The following is a 19,473-nucleotide window of genomic DNA, read 5'->3' on the forward strand; positions in this document are numbered from 1 at the left end:
AACTTGAAGCACTTCCAACATTTTCTTGACCTTCAAGGTATCGTGACCAAAATTTTAAAATTATAAATTCCTTGACATTTACCTATTATCTTTAACTGTATTAGGTTTCCTCAAGGCTTGTTACTGACCCCATTCCCCTATTTTAAAATTCTTTAAAACTAATTTTCTTTATCTCCTTTAGATTAAAAAAAAATCTGAGCTCTGGCTTTAAATAATTTAATCAAACCTCCAGCATGAATCTAATTCATGACATTAAAATTTCCCCAGTGCTGCTTAAATATTACCAATGGCTAAGAATCCTTTATTGCAAGAAACATCTACTTGGTCAAAAATTCTTCCTTAAGTTATTTCAGTACCTTATTTTCCTCAAAAAATACACCTTTCATAAGGGTTCCACATATAATACATAGCATTCAATTTGTTTAATTTAACCAAAATTTCAACATACATATTTATGGATACATATATACACTCCAAATCCTTTCTTCAAAATTTTACAAGGAAAACTGCTACATTCAACACTAAAACAAATACACTCTGTCTGATGGAAGCACCTTAAAAACTACCAGTCTACAGGTGAGTAATAAACCAGTATAATCCATTTTTTTCCCATACCCATAGGAAAACATCTACAAGTAATATTAGAGTAATACACTTGAATAAGTACATCTTATTATCTATATCTTTTTTTGCTGATATAATGCTTAAATAGTGACACACAAGATTATAATAGTCTAGCTTACATACATTTAAATTATAGTCAAATAGTGGTGAACAATAGTATTTCTCAATTTTTATTCTCATAAAAATTTCACATACCTGGTCAGCTAACATAAGTACAGTTTTCATTGTGAACCTTCTTGAACAGAAATTGAAGAGGTCTTCGAGGCTGGGTCCAAGAAGATCCATGACTAGCACATTGTAGTCTTTTTCCTGACCATACCACCTAACAAAATGAAAGGGGGAAACGAAAAGGAAGGGCATTATAAAAAGTCAGTATCACCAAATATTGAAAATTTTTAAGTAAGAATAAGATTGTTTTTCCTCTCTGGTTAGGCTTTACTTAAAGTTAAGTTTTCCTCTGTTTAGTCAATGAACCCACTAACCCACTAACTGACCACATTGCCCAACACAAAATAAGGGTAAAGAGTGACCTCATTGTCCTATTAAGTTAGGACTTGTGTGGCAGACTTAACACTCCTCTTACCAGGGCAGGTTAATTCTATACCCAACTGCCACTGATGCCTGTGACTTTGGGCAAGTTCCTTAATTTCATCTGGTCTACTTTCTAACTGGAGAAATGAAGGAGATTACATAGCCATTCCAAAACATTTCAAAAAGCAGAGATATCTTTTATTATAACTATTTCATTTCCTACCAAGTTATATTAATAAAGTTTTTTGCTTAATTTCATATTACAGAATCTGAACAGTATTACCACAAAGATGACATCTGCTTTTTATGGAGGAATCATGCTTTTAATTATCCCATGTTACATTACTGCAGATAAACATACCACTTGTCTCCAATAACTTTAGGCATATCAACTGCTAATTTCAGAGACTTCAATCCAAGGACTGGGAATCACTGCAATAAATGATTTCAAGTTTCTATATGCCCCTTAGTCTGGTAGGGGTAATTTTCTAAAAATGAGCACTACTATTTTTATTTCAAACTAATCTAGATTATGAATTCTGCTTGAAAAGAAAACTGGCCATTATTTAAAATATTAAAAAAAAGCAGAAACAAACAAACAAAAACAAAAAAAAGGTGTGGGGGAGTATTTTACAGTTAGACTGGAATGATTTTTTTTGTTAACTCCAGTTAAGACTGATACCAGGATTTACCATTTGAAAAGTTTATTTAAAAAATTTTCAAAACAGGGGAAAAGGGCTTAAAAAAAAATATATGTGTCAAAAGCATTAATAAGTATTGGTCTAGTGGGAACCTGTCTACCGCTTTTTACTCCTTTTTAAAAATTTTGCTGTAATGTAGGTTTTTAGTTGATATGAAAGAAAACCAAGACTGAAACTAGCTAATAGGGGTTTAATATCTTAATAATTATATTTTTCTAGAAAATGCAAGCATGGCCCCATATTCAGATACAACGAATATACTCCCTGGAATCTTATGTAAAGATCATAAAGGGACTAGGCTTAAAAAGTTCACATTCCTTACTACATTTTTGCTTCAACTGTTCCAGAGGACTATTTCCCAACATGACACATGAGTAACTATCATCAAACACATAAAAAGGTATTCATTCTCACACTGACTTTGTTAAAAAAAAAAATTTAAAAAAAAAGGTAGCCTGACAGGTAAAGAGTTTCTGTTTAACTTATAGAGACTGTCCCCACTAGCCTAAGAAAAGCAACAGATTTGTCAATGGTAGAGCTGGGCTGTCCTTATTGCACCTAAAACTGTGTTCAAGCTGCTTTAATTTTCCCTTTTCTATCCTTATTTTCCATATAGGAATTCAATACCCTTCACATTCATTCAAACATTTACTTCAAAGAAAAGCTCACGGTGGTGGGTTTTTTGTGGGGCGGGTGTGTAGGTGGGTGAAGATGGATAAAACATAACAAATAATAATTTTAAAAGGTAAGTGATTAACAAAGTGAAAAGGTTACGTTCTCCTTTCCTTTTTCCTCTGTTTATACTGTTTTCCTTCCTTTTTTTTCGTATTCCTTTACTTAACTGCAGAGGCAAATCTGTGCTAGGAAGCTGGCAGGAACCAGCCTTTGCCATTTTAAATGTCCAATCGTAAGCGTTAGAGAGGATTTTTTATGTAAATCTAATTTATCTAGGTTTTAAAGGAAAAAAGATTCTATACAAGAACACCAACTCCAGAAAGAGCTAAGGCAATGACAGGAAGTCACAAAAAGTCAAAGGCAAAAGGGAAAGCATAAATCAACTCTCTTAAGATTACAAGCCATGTCTACACAAGCAGATGTGCATCAATGGCTGCGTAACAAAACTACAATAAACAAGTAAAATTTACAACCACCCGTGTCCAAATACAAACCGGAAATACAAAAGGCACAAATTTACACTTCTCCATGTAATTATACAATTTCATAGTGCACTTTATGAGAAGTCATCTGCAAATTAAACCTTTAACAGAATACTCTAAGTCAAGCTAATGGGCACTTCTATCCTTATTTGTTTACTTAAGAGTTTTAGACATACCCACTATTTGCAACGTCAAAAAGATAAACAGTCCATTAAAAAAAAAACTGCTAAAACATAAATGTTTCAAAGGCATTTCCTCTATGGAACAACTATCCATTTCTAAAATAATTAGGATTTTTGCTTAGAGATTGGTACTATAGCTCCTTAAACCTAAGTGACAGGTGTTTCTATCTTTCATACTTCCTTTTGATCTCAAGGAATAGATAGCTTTATTTCTCTAAAGCTAACACCTCATTCCCTCCCCATCTGTGCTTTCCATCCAGATATTATTACACACAGATTAGGAGCCAGGAACAGTCTGCTGCTTATCCAAATCCTACTTTTAGTCAGTTCTACCTTCACTTCCATGTTTTCCACTTCTACTCTGAGAGCTTCTAACTCCCCATTTCAATTTTGAATGCCAAAGAAATCTTCCTTAAGTAGCCTATCCTACAGTGTTCTCCCATTTCACGGAATTCCCATAGCCACTGACTACTGCTTGGACCCAAGATCTAACCCCTTGACAATACAATATTCAAGTAGTTACTTTGGTATTTCTCACTCTATACCTGGTAAGATAGAGCTTAATGTTCAGTCCTCACAGAACCTGGGTAATGAGCAAGTACTAATCTGATTCTGAGAGCATTTAAGTTTGCAGATTAATTTGAAACATAGCAACACGAAAATTTCACTTCTGTTCTTCACTTTGAGGTGCCTTCAGCCTAGAAACTTAGGTTTTATCTTTAGACATTTTTTTAATGTGAGCAACAATGTGTTGGTACTAAGTACCCTGTGGTAAAGTAATGTATGCACTGTAGGTAGCTCAGATTCCTGAAAGATTGGGGAAAAACAAAAAACTGGTTTGACTTGGAGCTTTCTTGATTTGGAGTGATCATGATTTGGAGCTATTCCTCCTAACAGTTTCAAAACATACAGAAGAATCAAGGAATTTAATGGACAGAAGAAAAAGAAATGCAGGAGACTCAATTTCCCTTTGTTTCAAATCAATGCCTTTAGACTTAGTGTTGCCTGGCCAATCAAGGAAGTAGGCTGAAGAATGAGCCTGCAATTTAGAAAACCATCATTACTTAGAGCATAAAAAAAGGGTACCTTAAGGTCTGAAGAAGATGCTAGAAAAGGCAAAGCAAATCTCTCTGCTCTCATTTCCTTTCCTCTAAACCCATATCCAAACAAATTCTAGTTAAAACATGAAGGCACACACAAAAAGCATACATCTAAGATGATACTGGTACAAGTTATTGGTGCTGACAAAGAAAGATGCTAACAGAATTCAGAAAAATGAGGTAAGTGGGAATTGACTACAGGTTAATTGTATGCATCATTCTAACTGGGCTATGGGATGCTGGAATAGCTGGTAAAACATTATTTTGGGGTGTCTGTGAAGGAGTCTCCAGAGGTGATTAGCATTTCAGTAACAGACTAAGTAAAGATCACCCCACACCCAAAGTGGGGCCAGGGCTGGGGTCCTGAATAGAACAAAAAGACAGAGGAAGAGAAAATGTACTCTGCTAGAGCTGAGACAGCCATCTTCTCCTCCCTTGGACAGCCATGCTCCTGTTCAGACATCAGGACTCAAACCAGGACCTAAATCATTAGCTTCCCTGGTTCTCAGGCTTTCAGGCTTGGATTAGAACTACTGCTGGTTTTCCTGGGCCCCTAGCTTGCAAGACCACAGATCATGGGACTTTTTAGCCTGTATAATCACCTGAGCCAATCCCTCATAATAAATGTCTTCCTGTATATCTATAAGCAGATCTTGATTTATTGTTCTTTACAGATATCACGTTTTACATATTCAAGTTTTGCGGCAACGCTGTGTCCAACAGTGTATTGGCACCATTTTCCAATAGTATTTGCTCACTTTGTGTCTGTCACATTTTGGTAATTCTCACAATATTTCAAACCTTTTCATTATTATTATATTTGTTACGGTCGTCTGTGATCAGTGATTTTTATGTTTGATGTCACTACTGCAAAAAGATCACAACTTGCTGAAAGCTCAAATTATGGTTAGGACTTACTACACTATAGCGTAAACATAACTTTATGCACTGGGAAACCAAAAAGTTTGTGTAACTTTGCTTTACTGTGGTGATCTGGAACTGAACCTGTAATACATCCAAGGTCTGCCTGTATATATAATCCATCAGTTCTGTGTCTCTGGAGAATCCTAACACAATATAGCCATTTTTTGGTCTTATTCACAATGCCATATTCCTAGCACCCAGCATAATGCCTTACATGCAGGAAATGCTCAGTAACATTTGCTGAATTAAAAAATAAAAAGCTGTATCAGAGGTTTTAACAGGCTAGGGAATGCTTGATGTGGCAAGGAAAACAAAGCAAGGAATACAAAAAACTTCACGCACTGAAAGTATAAGGTCATCAGGAAGCATCTACTCACCTTCGATTCAAATAAACCAAATAATTATAAAATTTTAAAAGCGATAGTTTTAAGAGGTAAATATCTTTTCCTATGACATTTACCTTTTCATCTTTAGGTTAGTAATGTCAAGAGTCCCTACTAAATGACTAAAATGTAAACACTGAATCAGTGCTATAACATATCCGTTTTCATAGCATCTAAAGTCTCAAAAACACTGTATCTTAATCTCTTGCCAACTCACCATCATCAAACCTTTATGTTCCTTTTAATGAGGGTAGAAATTAAGGACCTGGTCTAGTACAATCTTGCTAAACCTAAGAACTAGCTCAAATTCCCCCTTTAGGTTGTCATTGCTAACAGTTCCAGCTACCCTACTCTTTTTTGTCTAAATTCCTTTTAATGTTCCTATACATTAATATTTATGTGTATCATCCTTAACAGTATAATTTTGCCCTTCACAATATTCTTAAAATTATAGATAGCTCTCTTTCCATCCTTCAAAAGCATCCAAATTTCTATGGGCCAAAAAAAATTACCAACCAACAGGCAATTCTTGTTTATCTTTTCCTAAACCCTCTTCCTTTCCTGCTTCTTATTGTAATCATGCCATGTTGACTTCTTTTCCTTTTTTTGTTTTTGGTGTATGTGTTGGGGTTAACAATTCATTTACAACAGTTAAGAAAGGCACTTCTTACTCCCCCTGTCCTCCTAAATCACCAGATTCCAAAAGTAGGCTACCTTCAACCACAACACAATCCCTTGAGTCTCAATTTAAATTCCTGAGTCTCAAAAGTCACCAGTCCTCCTGGTACTGCATTCACTTGTTGATTACTTCTGGAAGCTGCAGGCCACCTGTGAATTTGAGTCTTAAGACACTATAACCCCTTCAACCTAAAATTGTTAATACTTATTAAGCTCCATCTTATTAACTGCATTCATCATGAAAACAGGACTGTAATGTACAGGTTTGACTATGTTCTGATTCATGGTAACTCTTCAGCTCTTCTGAAGAACTAGACACCAGACTAAATGTGGGTCACCTGATTTTTGATTTATTTTTGGTATATGAGATGGCTGTGTAACTCTTTTTCTCCTCAAGCTTCCCTGCCCATATTTGCTGACATTTGTAGCCTTCATTGTACTCTGAATAGAGACACCTAGAATTTCATGATCTTAACATCCTTTCTCTTGCCATCAAAAACTTAAGAGCATCAATCTATTTCCTTCTCTTATTTCACATTTAAAATACATTCAGATTTTATAAGGTCAGTAACACAAAATTTTTATTCATAATCCTTTTGGTTTACAACTTGCAGAAATACCTTTGAAATGGTTTGGGATCGGATCATTTTTGCTAGGTAATCCTGCTATTTGGCTACTTCAGAGAACTGGAAAATTAGGTTTAGTAGACAGTATATGTTTTCTATAGAATACAAGCAATTAAAACCAGAAACACAAATACCAAATGGACCCATTTCTCCATACTGATTTAGACATGAAGTAACTAAGAAAAGAACCATAGTTTTAGCTATGGGTATGGTGATCAGAGTAATAATTCTGATAATGTGATGATTTCAAGAAATTTTAGATACTAATTCAATCTTTTACTTCATTGACTTTCCCAGAACTGTTCAAATCTTTTAAAACTGGCTGCTTTTCCCACCCTTACAATTTTACCCTCCTGGGGAGGGAATTAACAAGCACGTAAGTAATTTAAAATTGAATAAGACTGGGTGGAGGGTATATCTCAGTGGTAGAGCACATGCCCAGCACACTCCACAGCCCATTATCCCAACTCTCCTCCTGCCTTGATTAACTTTGAACTTCCACCAAGGGTTTCAGTTCTCACTTCTCAATTTACTTTCTCCAATATCACTTCTATGCTGATTCTTACTCATATCTATCCCCAATCCTAATTCCCTGGCCTAGGTTTAACTATACAAGAACTAAACTTGGGATACACTGTCACCTTAAACTCAACATGTCCAAAGCTACAACTATTTACTCTACTTAGTATCAAACCCATCCCTTTTCTCACTTCCTAATTTAAACTTCAAATTCTCAAGGCTAAAGCAACTTACCTCTATTCCGTAAGAAGAGAAAATGTGGGAAAACATACATTAAAATGTTAGACCAAGAAAATAATGGAAATCGAACTATCCCTTAGTACACTATTCAGAGACCAAACCGTTTCCTCCAGGGTAATTTCTACACTACAGTGATCACTTATATTACAGATATAACGGAACAAATAATTTTGGTTGGATGGAACATTTCCTCCCGCCCCACTCTACATTAACTAATTTGCTTAGCAAAACATTTAAAATAGATCGATTCTAGGTTTTTAAAAATTAACTCAAATTTCTCTACTTTAGCAAATGAACACAACGAGAAAACAGAATGATTCCAAAGTCTGATATAACCTTTTAAAAATAGAAGTGGGGGGGTAGCCTATAGCTCAATGGTAGAATGTGTGCTTAGTATGCAAGAAGTCCTGGGTTCAATCTCCAGTACCTCCACTAAATACATACATACATATATACATAAGCAAGTAAACAAGCCTAGTTACCTCCCCCTACCCAAAACATACAAACAAGCAAGCAAACAAAAAACCACACACACCCTCAAAACAAAGCAGAGGTAATAGAAGAAAGAACACAAGGTCTGGGCTTAAAATGTTCCGTAAGACATAGGAAAGGGAATGTAGAAGAGGCAATATAAGCTTCTAGAAAGGAAAGGTCTGATTTTAAAGAAAAAAAAGCAACGAATATACACACGAATATCTATCCATAAGTTTAAATTCTAGGCAAACCTGAACTAATAACACAGAATCATGCTATATATACTTAAAAATTTAAGCCCTTCAGTGACTGGACACTTAAGAAGTGGCCCACTAAACCAGTAGTTGGGCTTAAGAATGGGAAGCTGGCTAAACTCACAGTATATCTAATACAGTGCAAAGAATACTGAGCCAGCAGCCAAAAACACAGGTTCTAGCTCTGGCTTTGCCATTTTCTTGTTCTCTGGCTCTGTAAAAGCTATTTTTGCTCACTGGTCAAACATTCTTAACGAAACTTATCTACATATCAAGAGGTACTGTAATAATCATGGGATTGTAAGAGTACTTCTGTGAACTGAAAAGCATTACACAAATACAAGGATTACTTTCACCACAAAAAGCAGTTGCCCAACAATTATGAAATGACAACAATAAAGACAATAGCCATTTCCTACAATAGTCAAAGCCTTCTCAGCAAAATAATTGCTAACTACCCCTACCGCTCAATACAATGGAGTGTCAAAACCTCAGCACAGTACTTCTCAAAGCGTTGTTCTCTGGTCTTTCTTTAGCAGAAATCATCTGAGGTATGTGTTAAAAATACAGACTCTTGGGCCCCGTTCCAGAACCTGTCAAACAAATCTGGGGATGAGGTGGTAAACCTACATTTTTAACAAGCTCTTTAGGTAATTATTATGCATGGTTGATGTTTGAGAAATGCTAACTAAGGAAGATTCAAAGGGAGACCTAATTGGGTCCCTGCTGACCTGTCCAATCAAGGCAATCTCTGGATGGCTCAGAATGCTGTTTGGGGCTCAAACTCAGTATACTATCCCAACGATATTAAGGAAATGTTCACATCCTCACACAGTTTGAGATTTAGGCATCTTTGCTCCTAACTGTCAGCAAGAGACAAATTCGCAACTATATGTCAGATATACGGTATAAGCTCAAAAAAGAATGTTAAGTCTCACAAAATTTTTGTCTATTCACTGAAAGGTGTGCAGTATCTAAAACCGCATGGTATATAGTAGGCAGGCACTCAAATACATATATTTGACTGAATGAAATGTTTGCTTATGCTCTAGAAAGTACTACACAGGTACTGTAAAGTATGTTAAATTCACCAAGACATTCTCCAAAAACAGAGCTTTAATTTTTAAAGAAGCTAACATCACACTCCCTTTTTAAAGAAGGATACAAAGTATTAGCATTACAGAGGTTCGAAAACTGGAACTCTGGGATTTCAGTAAGTGGAGCTCACTGTAAAAATGCCAATCAAATGAGAAGAGTCAAAAGCAAAACAACCTAACCTGAATATGTAGTGAACAGCACAGTAAAGGAATGAAAAAGGGAAGAATGGTATTTACATAAAGGTATAAAATTCAGCCTGGTTAAGAAGGGTTTCATTTTACTGTTACCAAAGACAGTATATTAGACACATGTAGTATGTCTTAAAGATTTGGAAAATTTGGAACTGAGAATAAAATTTACAAAAACTTCATGATACTGAAGAAGGTAATGTTTCTTAAGCTGCAAAGAAAAATTAAAAAATGAAAGATACTGTTAAAAAAAAGCTTCATTGACACAATATTGTAAAATGATTATAAATCAATAAAAAAATGTTAAAAAAAACGAACAAAAAAAAACTTCATGCTACTTCCCAATAAACAAAGTAGCTTTAAATCAGGTCTCACACTCCCCTTTCCATAGAAGCCACCTTAAGGACAGAATAGTCTGGCAGTGCAGGGAAATATAACTACTCAGAGGAGCTTCCATATGAGCTGAAATACAGAACAGCCTCAATTAAAAAAATTAATTTGCAAACCTCTCCACTGTACACTTAATGAAGGCACAAATGAAACATATGATATATGCTATGTATGCTTAGTCAGTGTCACCATCTTGTCTCCCTTAAAAAAAAATTCTGCAGTACAAAAACTGCAACTTTGAACCAAAAGAAATTTCAAAAGGCCAATTCACTACTGAGATGCTAATAAATACTTAAGCTAACAAATGTCCACATTAGCAAGGCTTTACCGTGAAATTAATGGACGTTAGTATTTTATGATACGGTAGTATCTTTACATCAGAGTTCAAAGCTAAATGAATTGATTCAGCCATATTTCCATTTGTAAATTGGCTCCCAGCTATTCAGTTCAGCTGAGTTCACTTCAGAAACACTTAAGTACTACAGAGATAAGTATATCCATTAGAACTAAGGAACTATGCATGCACCATGCACTCCTAAAATTCTATAAATGTGCAGGTGCCTTAACTTTCCACAGGGTTCCTTTGAAAAAGTAAATACACAGAGAAAATATGAGCAGAATTTCCTTATTATGAATACTTAGCACCTTTTTACCCAGCACTTTGCTAAGAAACATGAAATACATTTCTATCAGCATGAGGAGGTTCTTTCCCTCAAAGAGTTTCTAGAAGGCTTTCTCGCAGGACTGCAGATAAGACATGAACAGGAAAATGATTTCACGTACTGGTTTTAGATACTTTTCAGAAATCAAAGCATTTGATTGTATGGGATTACAGTATCCCAATCAATACCAAGTTTCCTGGTATAGGATTTCCTGAATGCAACTCCTAATTCATATGAGGTGGTAAGTAAGTTAAGAATCCAGCCGTATCAAGTTGTAGTGCTAGGAAAAGATGGAGATCGGTGGATATGGACAGGGAACAACTATAATTAATCTCTGAAATATGGTGCAATACAATGGTCCTTCAACTTGGCTACACATCAGAATCACCTAGGGACATTTTATAACTCAGGGTATCTAAGTCACACCTCCAAAACCAATTAAATCAAAATTTTGAGATTAGGAGCCAGGTGTCAATTTTTTTTAAAAGTTCTCTGCATGAATCCAATGTGCAGCAAAGTTTGAGAACCACTGATACAGTTGAAAGAGACATTAAGACCTATGCCAATAACACATTAGCTGTATGACTTTAGGCAAATTAACATTGTGACTTTACACTTTATATGAAACCCCAACTCACTGGGTTGTTGCAATGATTAAATGAGACCATGTGCAATGCCTGGATAGTGGTTGACTTTTTTTTCGTACACGTAGATGGGAAAAAAAATGTTTAGCTACACTAAATTCAAGCTACTACCCACTTATTTCAAAGCACATATCAAAGTTATGAATAAAAGGCAACAATGAAGTTAAAACAAATTGTCATTGCATCAGAGAATGTTAAGAGGTATCTTTTATTCTACCGATCCCATCAATTTATATAATGCATTAAAAAAAACCTTTTAAGACCTAATTGGTATTACAAAATCCCTTTTAGAAATGAAAGCTGAGAAATGCAGATCAAAACTACAATGAGGTATCACCTCACACCAGCCAGAATGGCCACCATTAAAGTCTACAAACAATAAATGCTGGAGAGGGTGTGGAGAAAAGGGAATCCTCCTACACTTGTTGATGGGAGTGTAGGTTGGTGCAACCACTATGGAGGACAGTATGGAGGTTCCTTAAAAAACTAAAAATACTTATCATGTGATCCAGCAATCCCATCCCAGGGCACATACCCGGAGAAAACTATAATTCAGAAGGATACACACACCCCAATGTTCACACAGCAAATGACTGGATAAAGAAGATGTGTATGTGTATATAAAAATGGAATGGAATACTACACACAATGGAATACACACAATGGAATACTACTCAGCCATTAAAAAATAAAACAATGCCATTTGCAGCAACATGGATGGATCTGGACATCGTCATTCTAAGTGGAGTGGGCCGGAAAGAGAAAGAAAAATGCCACATGGAATCATAAAAAAAAAAAAGACACAAACGAACTACTTATGATTTATAACTTACATGATTGATTTCCTGAATATGTGTAAGCACATTTGACTGTCCTCTGACTGTCCTTTATGATTAGATTACTGTATTCTGTTGATTCTTCTTCTGTGGTTGGCTTTATTACTTTGATAATCATGTAAGTTTAAAAAGCTAAAGCTATAAACTGTTCTTAGAAATGATGATCAGTACATATATGTAAACTAAAAAAGTATGTGCAATACATTGTATATATGTATTAATATGCAATATATTTTATATGTGCAGTCAAACTGTAGTAATTCTACCTAACAAAACTGAAAAATTAAAGAAGAAATCAAAGCTGACATTCCTGATAGAATTCAGCCTAAGTTCAAATCTAGATGACATCACTGACAAAACTTGTAATTGACTCTCAATATAATGTTCTTTCATTTCCCTTTATATTCAAGATCAGAATGTAGGGTCCAGCTAAACCTTTTCCTACAGCATTTCCAAAGTCCCCATTAAACAACATACCCCAGCGATGAGTTTCAGACAAGGAAAAGGCAGTATTCTAAAAAAAGAAAATAAGGTAAAGATAACAATCACCACTGAGTATTCACCACTCTCACCTGATCATTTTATTAGGTAAGTTCTAGTATAGTTCATGGTGATAACAGTACTAACTTATAGTCTTACATACAGCCAAATCAACATCAAAGAAAAATAATATATAACTATGATTCAAAAGATCAACTTTTATACACACATATATAAAACCTATACTGTCACACAATGTATCTTATCAAGGATTAGCAGCACTAAAAAAAAAAAAAATCAAACATTCTTTTATGTCAATAGGGAGTGTGAGTTACGCCAGTGTACCCATTTGTCAAAACTGATTCAATGGCACATTGATCTATATACTCTACTGTATGAAAATTACATCTCATAAAAAAAAATCCCATTAAGACAGGCATCAGTCTCTGTTAATGTACTAGTCATTCAGAATGTTGTTTCTAGTCATTCACAATTCCAAGAGCCACCTGAAAGAAATTGTACTGGAAACAAAAACAGTGACAAAAAGCATCATTTAAACTAAGTATTCATTTATATTATGAAAGCTATTAAGGTACTCATTTAACTCAAGAAAATTTGTTAAAACTCAAGGGCTGATGTTAAGAATATAACAGAGTAAGCTTAATTAAATTTATAACATTTGCTTCAAATTCTAGTTTTCTCTTGTATAGACCTCTTGACATTAAATTTCTTTACTAAGTATGACCTATCATAAGAAAGCCTTACTAAAAGAGACTTTAGGTATAGCTTAAGTATTCTCTGAAACAAAAAGACCTAGCTATAAAAATGACCAATGCCAAGATAGTAAAATCCATGTACTATATATAGAATGGTTTACAAGTATTTACTCAATTTTAAACACAAATAATGTCCAACAAAAGTTCTCACCCAGCAACCCATGGATTCAAAAGGGAGAGTAAGAATTATAAGCATCTAATTAAATATAATACAAACAATAGGTTACTTACAAGGATCAGTTTCTTTGTATGACACCAAATGCCATAAAAGTAAAGGAGGCAAAATATGGCTCTGCAGTATCAGATAAAAAGCTGTAGGGTATGTGAGTAGACATAATTTGACCTTGACATAAAGGTGAAAATGGCTCACAGGAAAATTGGGAGTTAGGAGACTTCTAGAAACTCCTCTGACACTTAATAGTCTAATTTGTATCATGAGGTGTTGGGCTGTCATCTCTCAGGTTTCACAAAGCTCAAAATGCTATCTAAGCACCATCACATTATTCCATTACTAGAAATCCTGCACAAGGCAAAATAAGTACCTTTAGTATGCTCTATGAATTAAAATCGTGTTTCTCATGTATCCAATGATCTGTAATATTCTCTCTCAAATAACGACATACCCAATGTAGATGTCATCTTTCTTCTCTGATAACAGCATGAGAACTTATTTACAGGCTATACGCTCAGTGCCAAAAGGTAAGATTAAAATTTAAGCTGCTTTTAACACTGAAGAGTAAGGATTAACTAGTACTTTATATCTCCTAGAATATTTGACCTTCAGACAGGGCAAAAAAGAAAAAGTGGTTAAATAAACAAGGCAACAAAAATTCTCCTATGCCATCTCATCTTCTTTATTCATGTTTTCCTCTAAAAATATATTCCATTAATTTACTTCCTCCTAACTGGTAGCCCATTTATCCATTGGAGACAGCATTTTTAAGGTCCTGAGTGGTATCTCACTACTAAAATAACATTCAAAAGTAAGATCTAGACAAAACATCAAACTATGATGAAATACTTTCTAGCTACCATCATCTGAAAGCAAATCTTAAGATTCAGAGCTGGAAGTTCTAAGATCAACGAGGCCAGTGACTTATATAAGTAGGGAAACTTGATCAAACAAAATCCTACCCGAAAGCTCAGCATGCGAAACTTTTTCCAGCAGAAGAAAAGGAAATCCTAAACTTTTCTGTCCAGCATTCTCCTTTCCTACTCCAATAAAATTAGAAAATTACCAGCTTGGTAAAATCCTCTTTTTATTTCAAAGATAAGGAAACTGATATACCCAAAGAGGTTAAGGGGCTGACTGACCCCAGATCACATAGTCAAAACCACATGGCAGATTTAGAGCTTGGTTATAACAGAAATACTTCTTTAGAGAACAATTTAATTCACTTCCAAGTGGCACAAAGAAAGGGAGGGTTGTAACAGAAATTTTAAAAGAGCTCCCAGATGTTAATTCACAAGGCCTAAGGTCTTTTAGTTTCTTAAAAATATCAAGAGACTGAATGCCATCCTCTCATTCTTGCTCTTTACACTGGATGCTATGCTTCTGTGTAACAATAGATCCCTCAGTAAGGTCCTCATTTACTAAGGATCTGATATGGGAGGTATGCTACACATGCCAGGTAATTTTCAGCCATTGTTTTCAGACATCTCATAGTATCTTTAAGAAAATGGTGGTAGGGAGGGTTGACTGGGGGAGGAGGTGGATATGAGGCGTAAATACAGCAAAATCTAAAACTTTAAATTTACTGTCAACATTTCCAACGCTCTGGGTAATACACTGCCTTATTTAATCTAACTAAAGAGTCAATTTTATGCAATGCTTACCAAGTAAATGTTTATTGAGTGTATACTGTATATAGTTGATGTGGAAATAGTGAGGAACAAACTGAGCTGAGAGGAAGATGTCACTACCCCAAATAAAGAGAGCTTTCACAAGTCTTTTTTATTTTCTCTACTTCAGTGGAAAAACAATTCTCACACTTTATTTTAATACCAATGAACCACCTTTGTTTTGTCCTGGGACTATACCACTCCTAAGACAAATTTACTTTTCCCCCACCTTTATCCAATTACTACATTCTGTCTTGGAGACTACTCCCAGAAGCCACACTCTACTCCTGGATGCCTTCCCCAACCAGTTCACCAAGCTATCTTCCTTAGAGCCAGATCCTGAAATCCCATCTCCTCTCCCTAGAAGCCTTAACTAGACAGTCAGGTTAATCTCTTCTTAGCTCCACCCACAGTTTAAAACCACAACTCTCTGCATTTAATATTTTACAATTTTGCTCACAAGTTAATTTCATTAATATATGTGCTTATACAGTATATTAACTATTGCTACCCTCTGTTGGTGTATATCAGAGTTGCCCTTAAATAAAATCTACCAGATAAAAGTGTGTGTATTTAATTTGGGTTTAGCAGTGAAAATGCCAGATGGTTAATGCTTTTTGAAAATGATTTCAGATACATTAAATTCAACCTGATCTGTGAAATTTAGAAAACCTCTGAACATGGATGAATCTCAAAAGCATTATGCTAAGTTAGAGAAGCCAGACACAAAAGACCTCATACTTTATGATTGCATTTACATGTAATTCTAGGAAAACCTAGTGATGGAAAGCAAATCAGTGGTGGCCAGGGTGAAGAAATGAAATTAAACGCAAAGGAATTTTAATTTTAGACTAATGCAACTGACATTTTTTTATCTTGTGAAGAGAAAAGCAAGATATTTTAACCAAGATTTTCATTCTTCCACAATCACAAATTAATTTCTCACACAGCCGTTTTTTCTCTTAAGGAATGAAAAATCATTAAAAATCAAATTGGATCATCTCAGAATTCACATTAGTTTTTACCTCATGGGATAAACCTGGAATTTCCTTTCAAATAATTTATCACTTCTAACCAATAAAAGATGGTATTATTTAACTTCTCCATTAAAAACGTCTATGAGGATTGGAAATTTTTTAAGAATAGTGTTACTTTCGTTTTTTTCACATCAGAATTAACATAATATAATCCAGTCCATAATTCAAGATTTGAGGAACAGAGGCAGGAATAAGCTACAGTAAATACCATTCCAGTTAATTCTCAACTGTCTCTGCATATTTTTGCAAAATTTATTTTTGATTAATTGTTGGAAAATGGCTGGGTTTCCAACTATATTTTAGTCTATTTTAGGAAGAGACTCTTCAATCTCAAAAGGCAAACTATTCTAAAAATCCTTTAATCATTTAAAAGAACCCAATGTCTTCATCTGGTCATTTTTTATTCTCATTACTGTTACTATTTGCCTTCACCAATGTCCCATCTCCAAAAGAGGCCTCAATATTCTAAATGTGAGCAGTTACTGAGGAAGTTAACTCAACAGGTTAAAGTTACAGATCAAACTGGTTACATGATTAAGTTTTCTTTTAATACAACTGATTGTCAATTTCAATATAGTGCTGCTTCAACTGCCTTTGCCATTACCCATAAAAATTTAGTACAGACTGAAAAGTAGCCAATATTATCATTCTCAAAAGAGTAACACTTTTGAAAGGACTATTAAGTATTTTGCATAGTATAACTTAATTTCACATCGCATCTGCTGCAGAGATCACAGGCTGTCATTATGCCATCTCCATCCTGGCACCCCACCGCTGCCTGCAGCTTTATTCTTGGCTTTTCAAAGGTTTAGTCACTCAAGGCTAAAGAGGGAATCAAAGAAGCATAACTTATGAACCTAAGCAGAGAAAAGGGTAGGAATATGTGGTTGAGTCACGTCGTTCCGCCATTTTCTAAGCGGAGGAGGAAGACATATTGGAACAAAAACACAACAAAAGAGCAGCCATTTCCCAAGCCAGCTCCAATAGCAACCCGAACTGGCCGAGCCCGGTCACTTCGGCACCTTCAAATCCACTTCACTGGACAAACCCAAGAACATCAGAGGTGTCCACGTAAAACAAGCAGCGGGCAACGCTTCCGCGTTGGGATCAAAGATGACCTGCACACTAAACTGCAAATGAAAACCTCAGGACGAATGATGGACGCTAAATGGAGCAGAAAGTAACAAACTGAAATTCTAAACTAAGTTGGCAAACCAAAATTTACTCTGATTGTGATGACTTATGGTTCTTAGGAAACCCAGGTTAACTCAAATGTCAAGAGCCGATTGAGCTGGTCGTATTACCGGCCTCTTACACATCTCCCCCACTTCCCTCAGAGGATCGTCAATTTGCTTATGGATTCTTACCGTATGTGGGGGATGCCGACCCCACCTTGAAGAATCTTATAGAGTTTGCTCTCGTACAGCAACTGGGGATGCCTGGCCTTCTGAGATTCTAGCTTCACTGCCACTTCCTGCAGGGGAAAGAGGGGATGATGGCATCAACATCCCTATGGATTCAATGTCACTTGGGAAAGGAGAGGGAGACATTAGTAAAGCTCCTACTCGCGACTAGAAGGTGGAAGCGAGACGCTGGGAAGAGAAAGCTCTCTTTGTAATTATAAAACGAAGCAACCAGCCTCAAAGTCCTCTTCAGGGGGTAGTGACGAAAGCGGCACGTCCTCTAAAATGCAGGAAAAGGATTCATCCAGAAAACGTAATGAGAGGTTAATGAAGGAGCCAGGCGATCGGAAGCTGACCTAACTGAAACAAAAACCCCAGTAGAATTAAAGAATATATAAAGAAAAACACTGGGATCAGAGAAATAGGATTTTGCCGTCCCCACCTTAAACGACGGTTTAAAAAGTTCGATTAAGGTATATTTTTAACAAGCTGGGAGAGTTCACAGTATACCCAACCTTTCTCTCGGATTCTTTCCCTAAAAGGGAAAGAGAAGGGAGGAGGTTCCTAAGCCAGGAAAACTGGCTCCCTCTGGACTTCTGGGTGCATGCGTGCGGTGGGAAAAGGCCCGGACAGTTTGGGGGTGGGGGGGCGGTGAGGACAGGCGCAGCGTTGTTGTGAACCCCACCCCAGGTGGTTACCTCGCCGTTGGTGATGTTGATCGCCAGGTAAATGTCCCCGAAGGAGCCAGACCCGATCTTCCGTACCAGTTTATATTTCCCTCCGACAATGAATTCGGCCTTGGAGCCGCTGCTGCTCGCCATCCTGAGAGACGAAGATGGAGGCTGGGGCTAAGCCCCGACACCTCTAAGAGGAGAACGAAGGCCGCTAGAGCTCGTCCACCGAGCAAGGCTGCTGAGGGCGGCCGGAAATGGAAAACGTTGGCTTTCTCGGCGTTACAGGGACCAGGATCGGCCAAACGGAACCTGATCACCGCCGCTGTCAGGTTTCTTTTTGACAGGCCGCAGATTGTTGAGGGGGTTCTGGCGGTTACCAGTATAGGCCACTTCTTTCTCGGCGGACGCCGCTGCCTCGTTTTCGCGGCGACGTCGCGGGCTGGAAAAGAGGCGCGGTGAGTTAGGGCGGCGATACCGCTGCCACCACTGCCGCCGGCTCCCGCTCGGAGGGACCCCTGTCACTCCGCCGACGCCGCCATCTTGTTACTCCGGCTCCGGCCAACACAAAATGCCCCCAGTCCCTGGGAGCCGCTTCTTCACGGCGCAGAGCACTCTGGGAAAGGGATCGCGGGCGCTAACCCCGGAGGGTCGACAGCAACAGGGAGGGCGGAACCGGATCCGTGAGAGTCGCGGCCCACGCTCCGAGCGTCACCCCGTCACCGCCCAAATGCGCATGCGTACTGTAACCCTGCGGCCTGCACAGGCGTGCGGTGGCCTCTCCTCACCCCCGCCCCGGGCTCATTTCCACTTCCGGTCGTCGGTTGTACCACGGTTAACTACCTGTTAGTCACTTCAGACCAGTCCGGTTTCTGAGAGGCCGCGCGGCCTCAGGCCTCGAGAGCATGTTAGGGAGGAGTCACCTTCATTTTTCGTGGAGGATGGAAGCGTCAGGCCTCCTTGGGAGTCGGGTATTGACCTTTGCTCTTTGTTTGAGGCGGTTTTTAACATTTTGATCTTTACTGGGCGACTCCCCCAACCGGCCTATTACAG

The 19,473-nt window shown here is 37.1% G+C and overlaps 1 protein-coding gene across 9 annotated transcripts in view; it reads right to left on the reverse strand.

Moving 5' to 3' along the window:
- CSNK1A1 (casein kinase 1 alpha 1) overlaps nucleotides 1-19,141 on the reverse strand; it is a 44,300-nt gene extending 25,159 nt beyond the window's left edge. For 3 of the 9 annotated variants that reach the window (XR_006725293.2, XM_045517494.2, XM_010956092.3), the window contains exons 1-3: nucleotides 18,448-19,141; nucleotides 17,714-17,820; nucleotides 820-946 (exon numbers count right to left, since the gene is read on the reverse strand). Coding sequence is in view for 7 of the 9 variants with exons in the window: in XM_045517494.2 (XP_045373450.1) it covers nucleotides 820-946; nucleotides 17,714-17,820; nucleotides 18,448-18,570 (357 nt within the window). In the remaining 2 variants the exon portion in view is untranslated. The remainder of the gene's footprint in view (nucleotides 1-819; nucleotides 947-17,713; nucleotides 17,821-18,447) is intronic. The other 6 variants (XR_006725294.2, XM_010956093.3, XM_010956090.3 and 3 more) reach the window with 6 other exon arrangements.
- Nucleotides 19,142-19,473: the final 332 nt, after the last annotated feature.

This window comes from Camelus bactrianus, chromosome 3 (assembly GCF_048773025.1).
Source record: "Camelus bactrianus isolate YW-2024 breed Bactrian camel chromosome 3, ASM4877302v1, whole genome shotgun sequence".
Taxonomy (NCBI): domain Eukaryota; kingdom Metazoa; phylum Chordata; class Mammalia; order Artiodactyla; family Camelidae; genus Camelus; species Camelus bactrianus.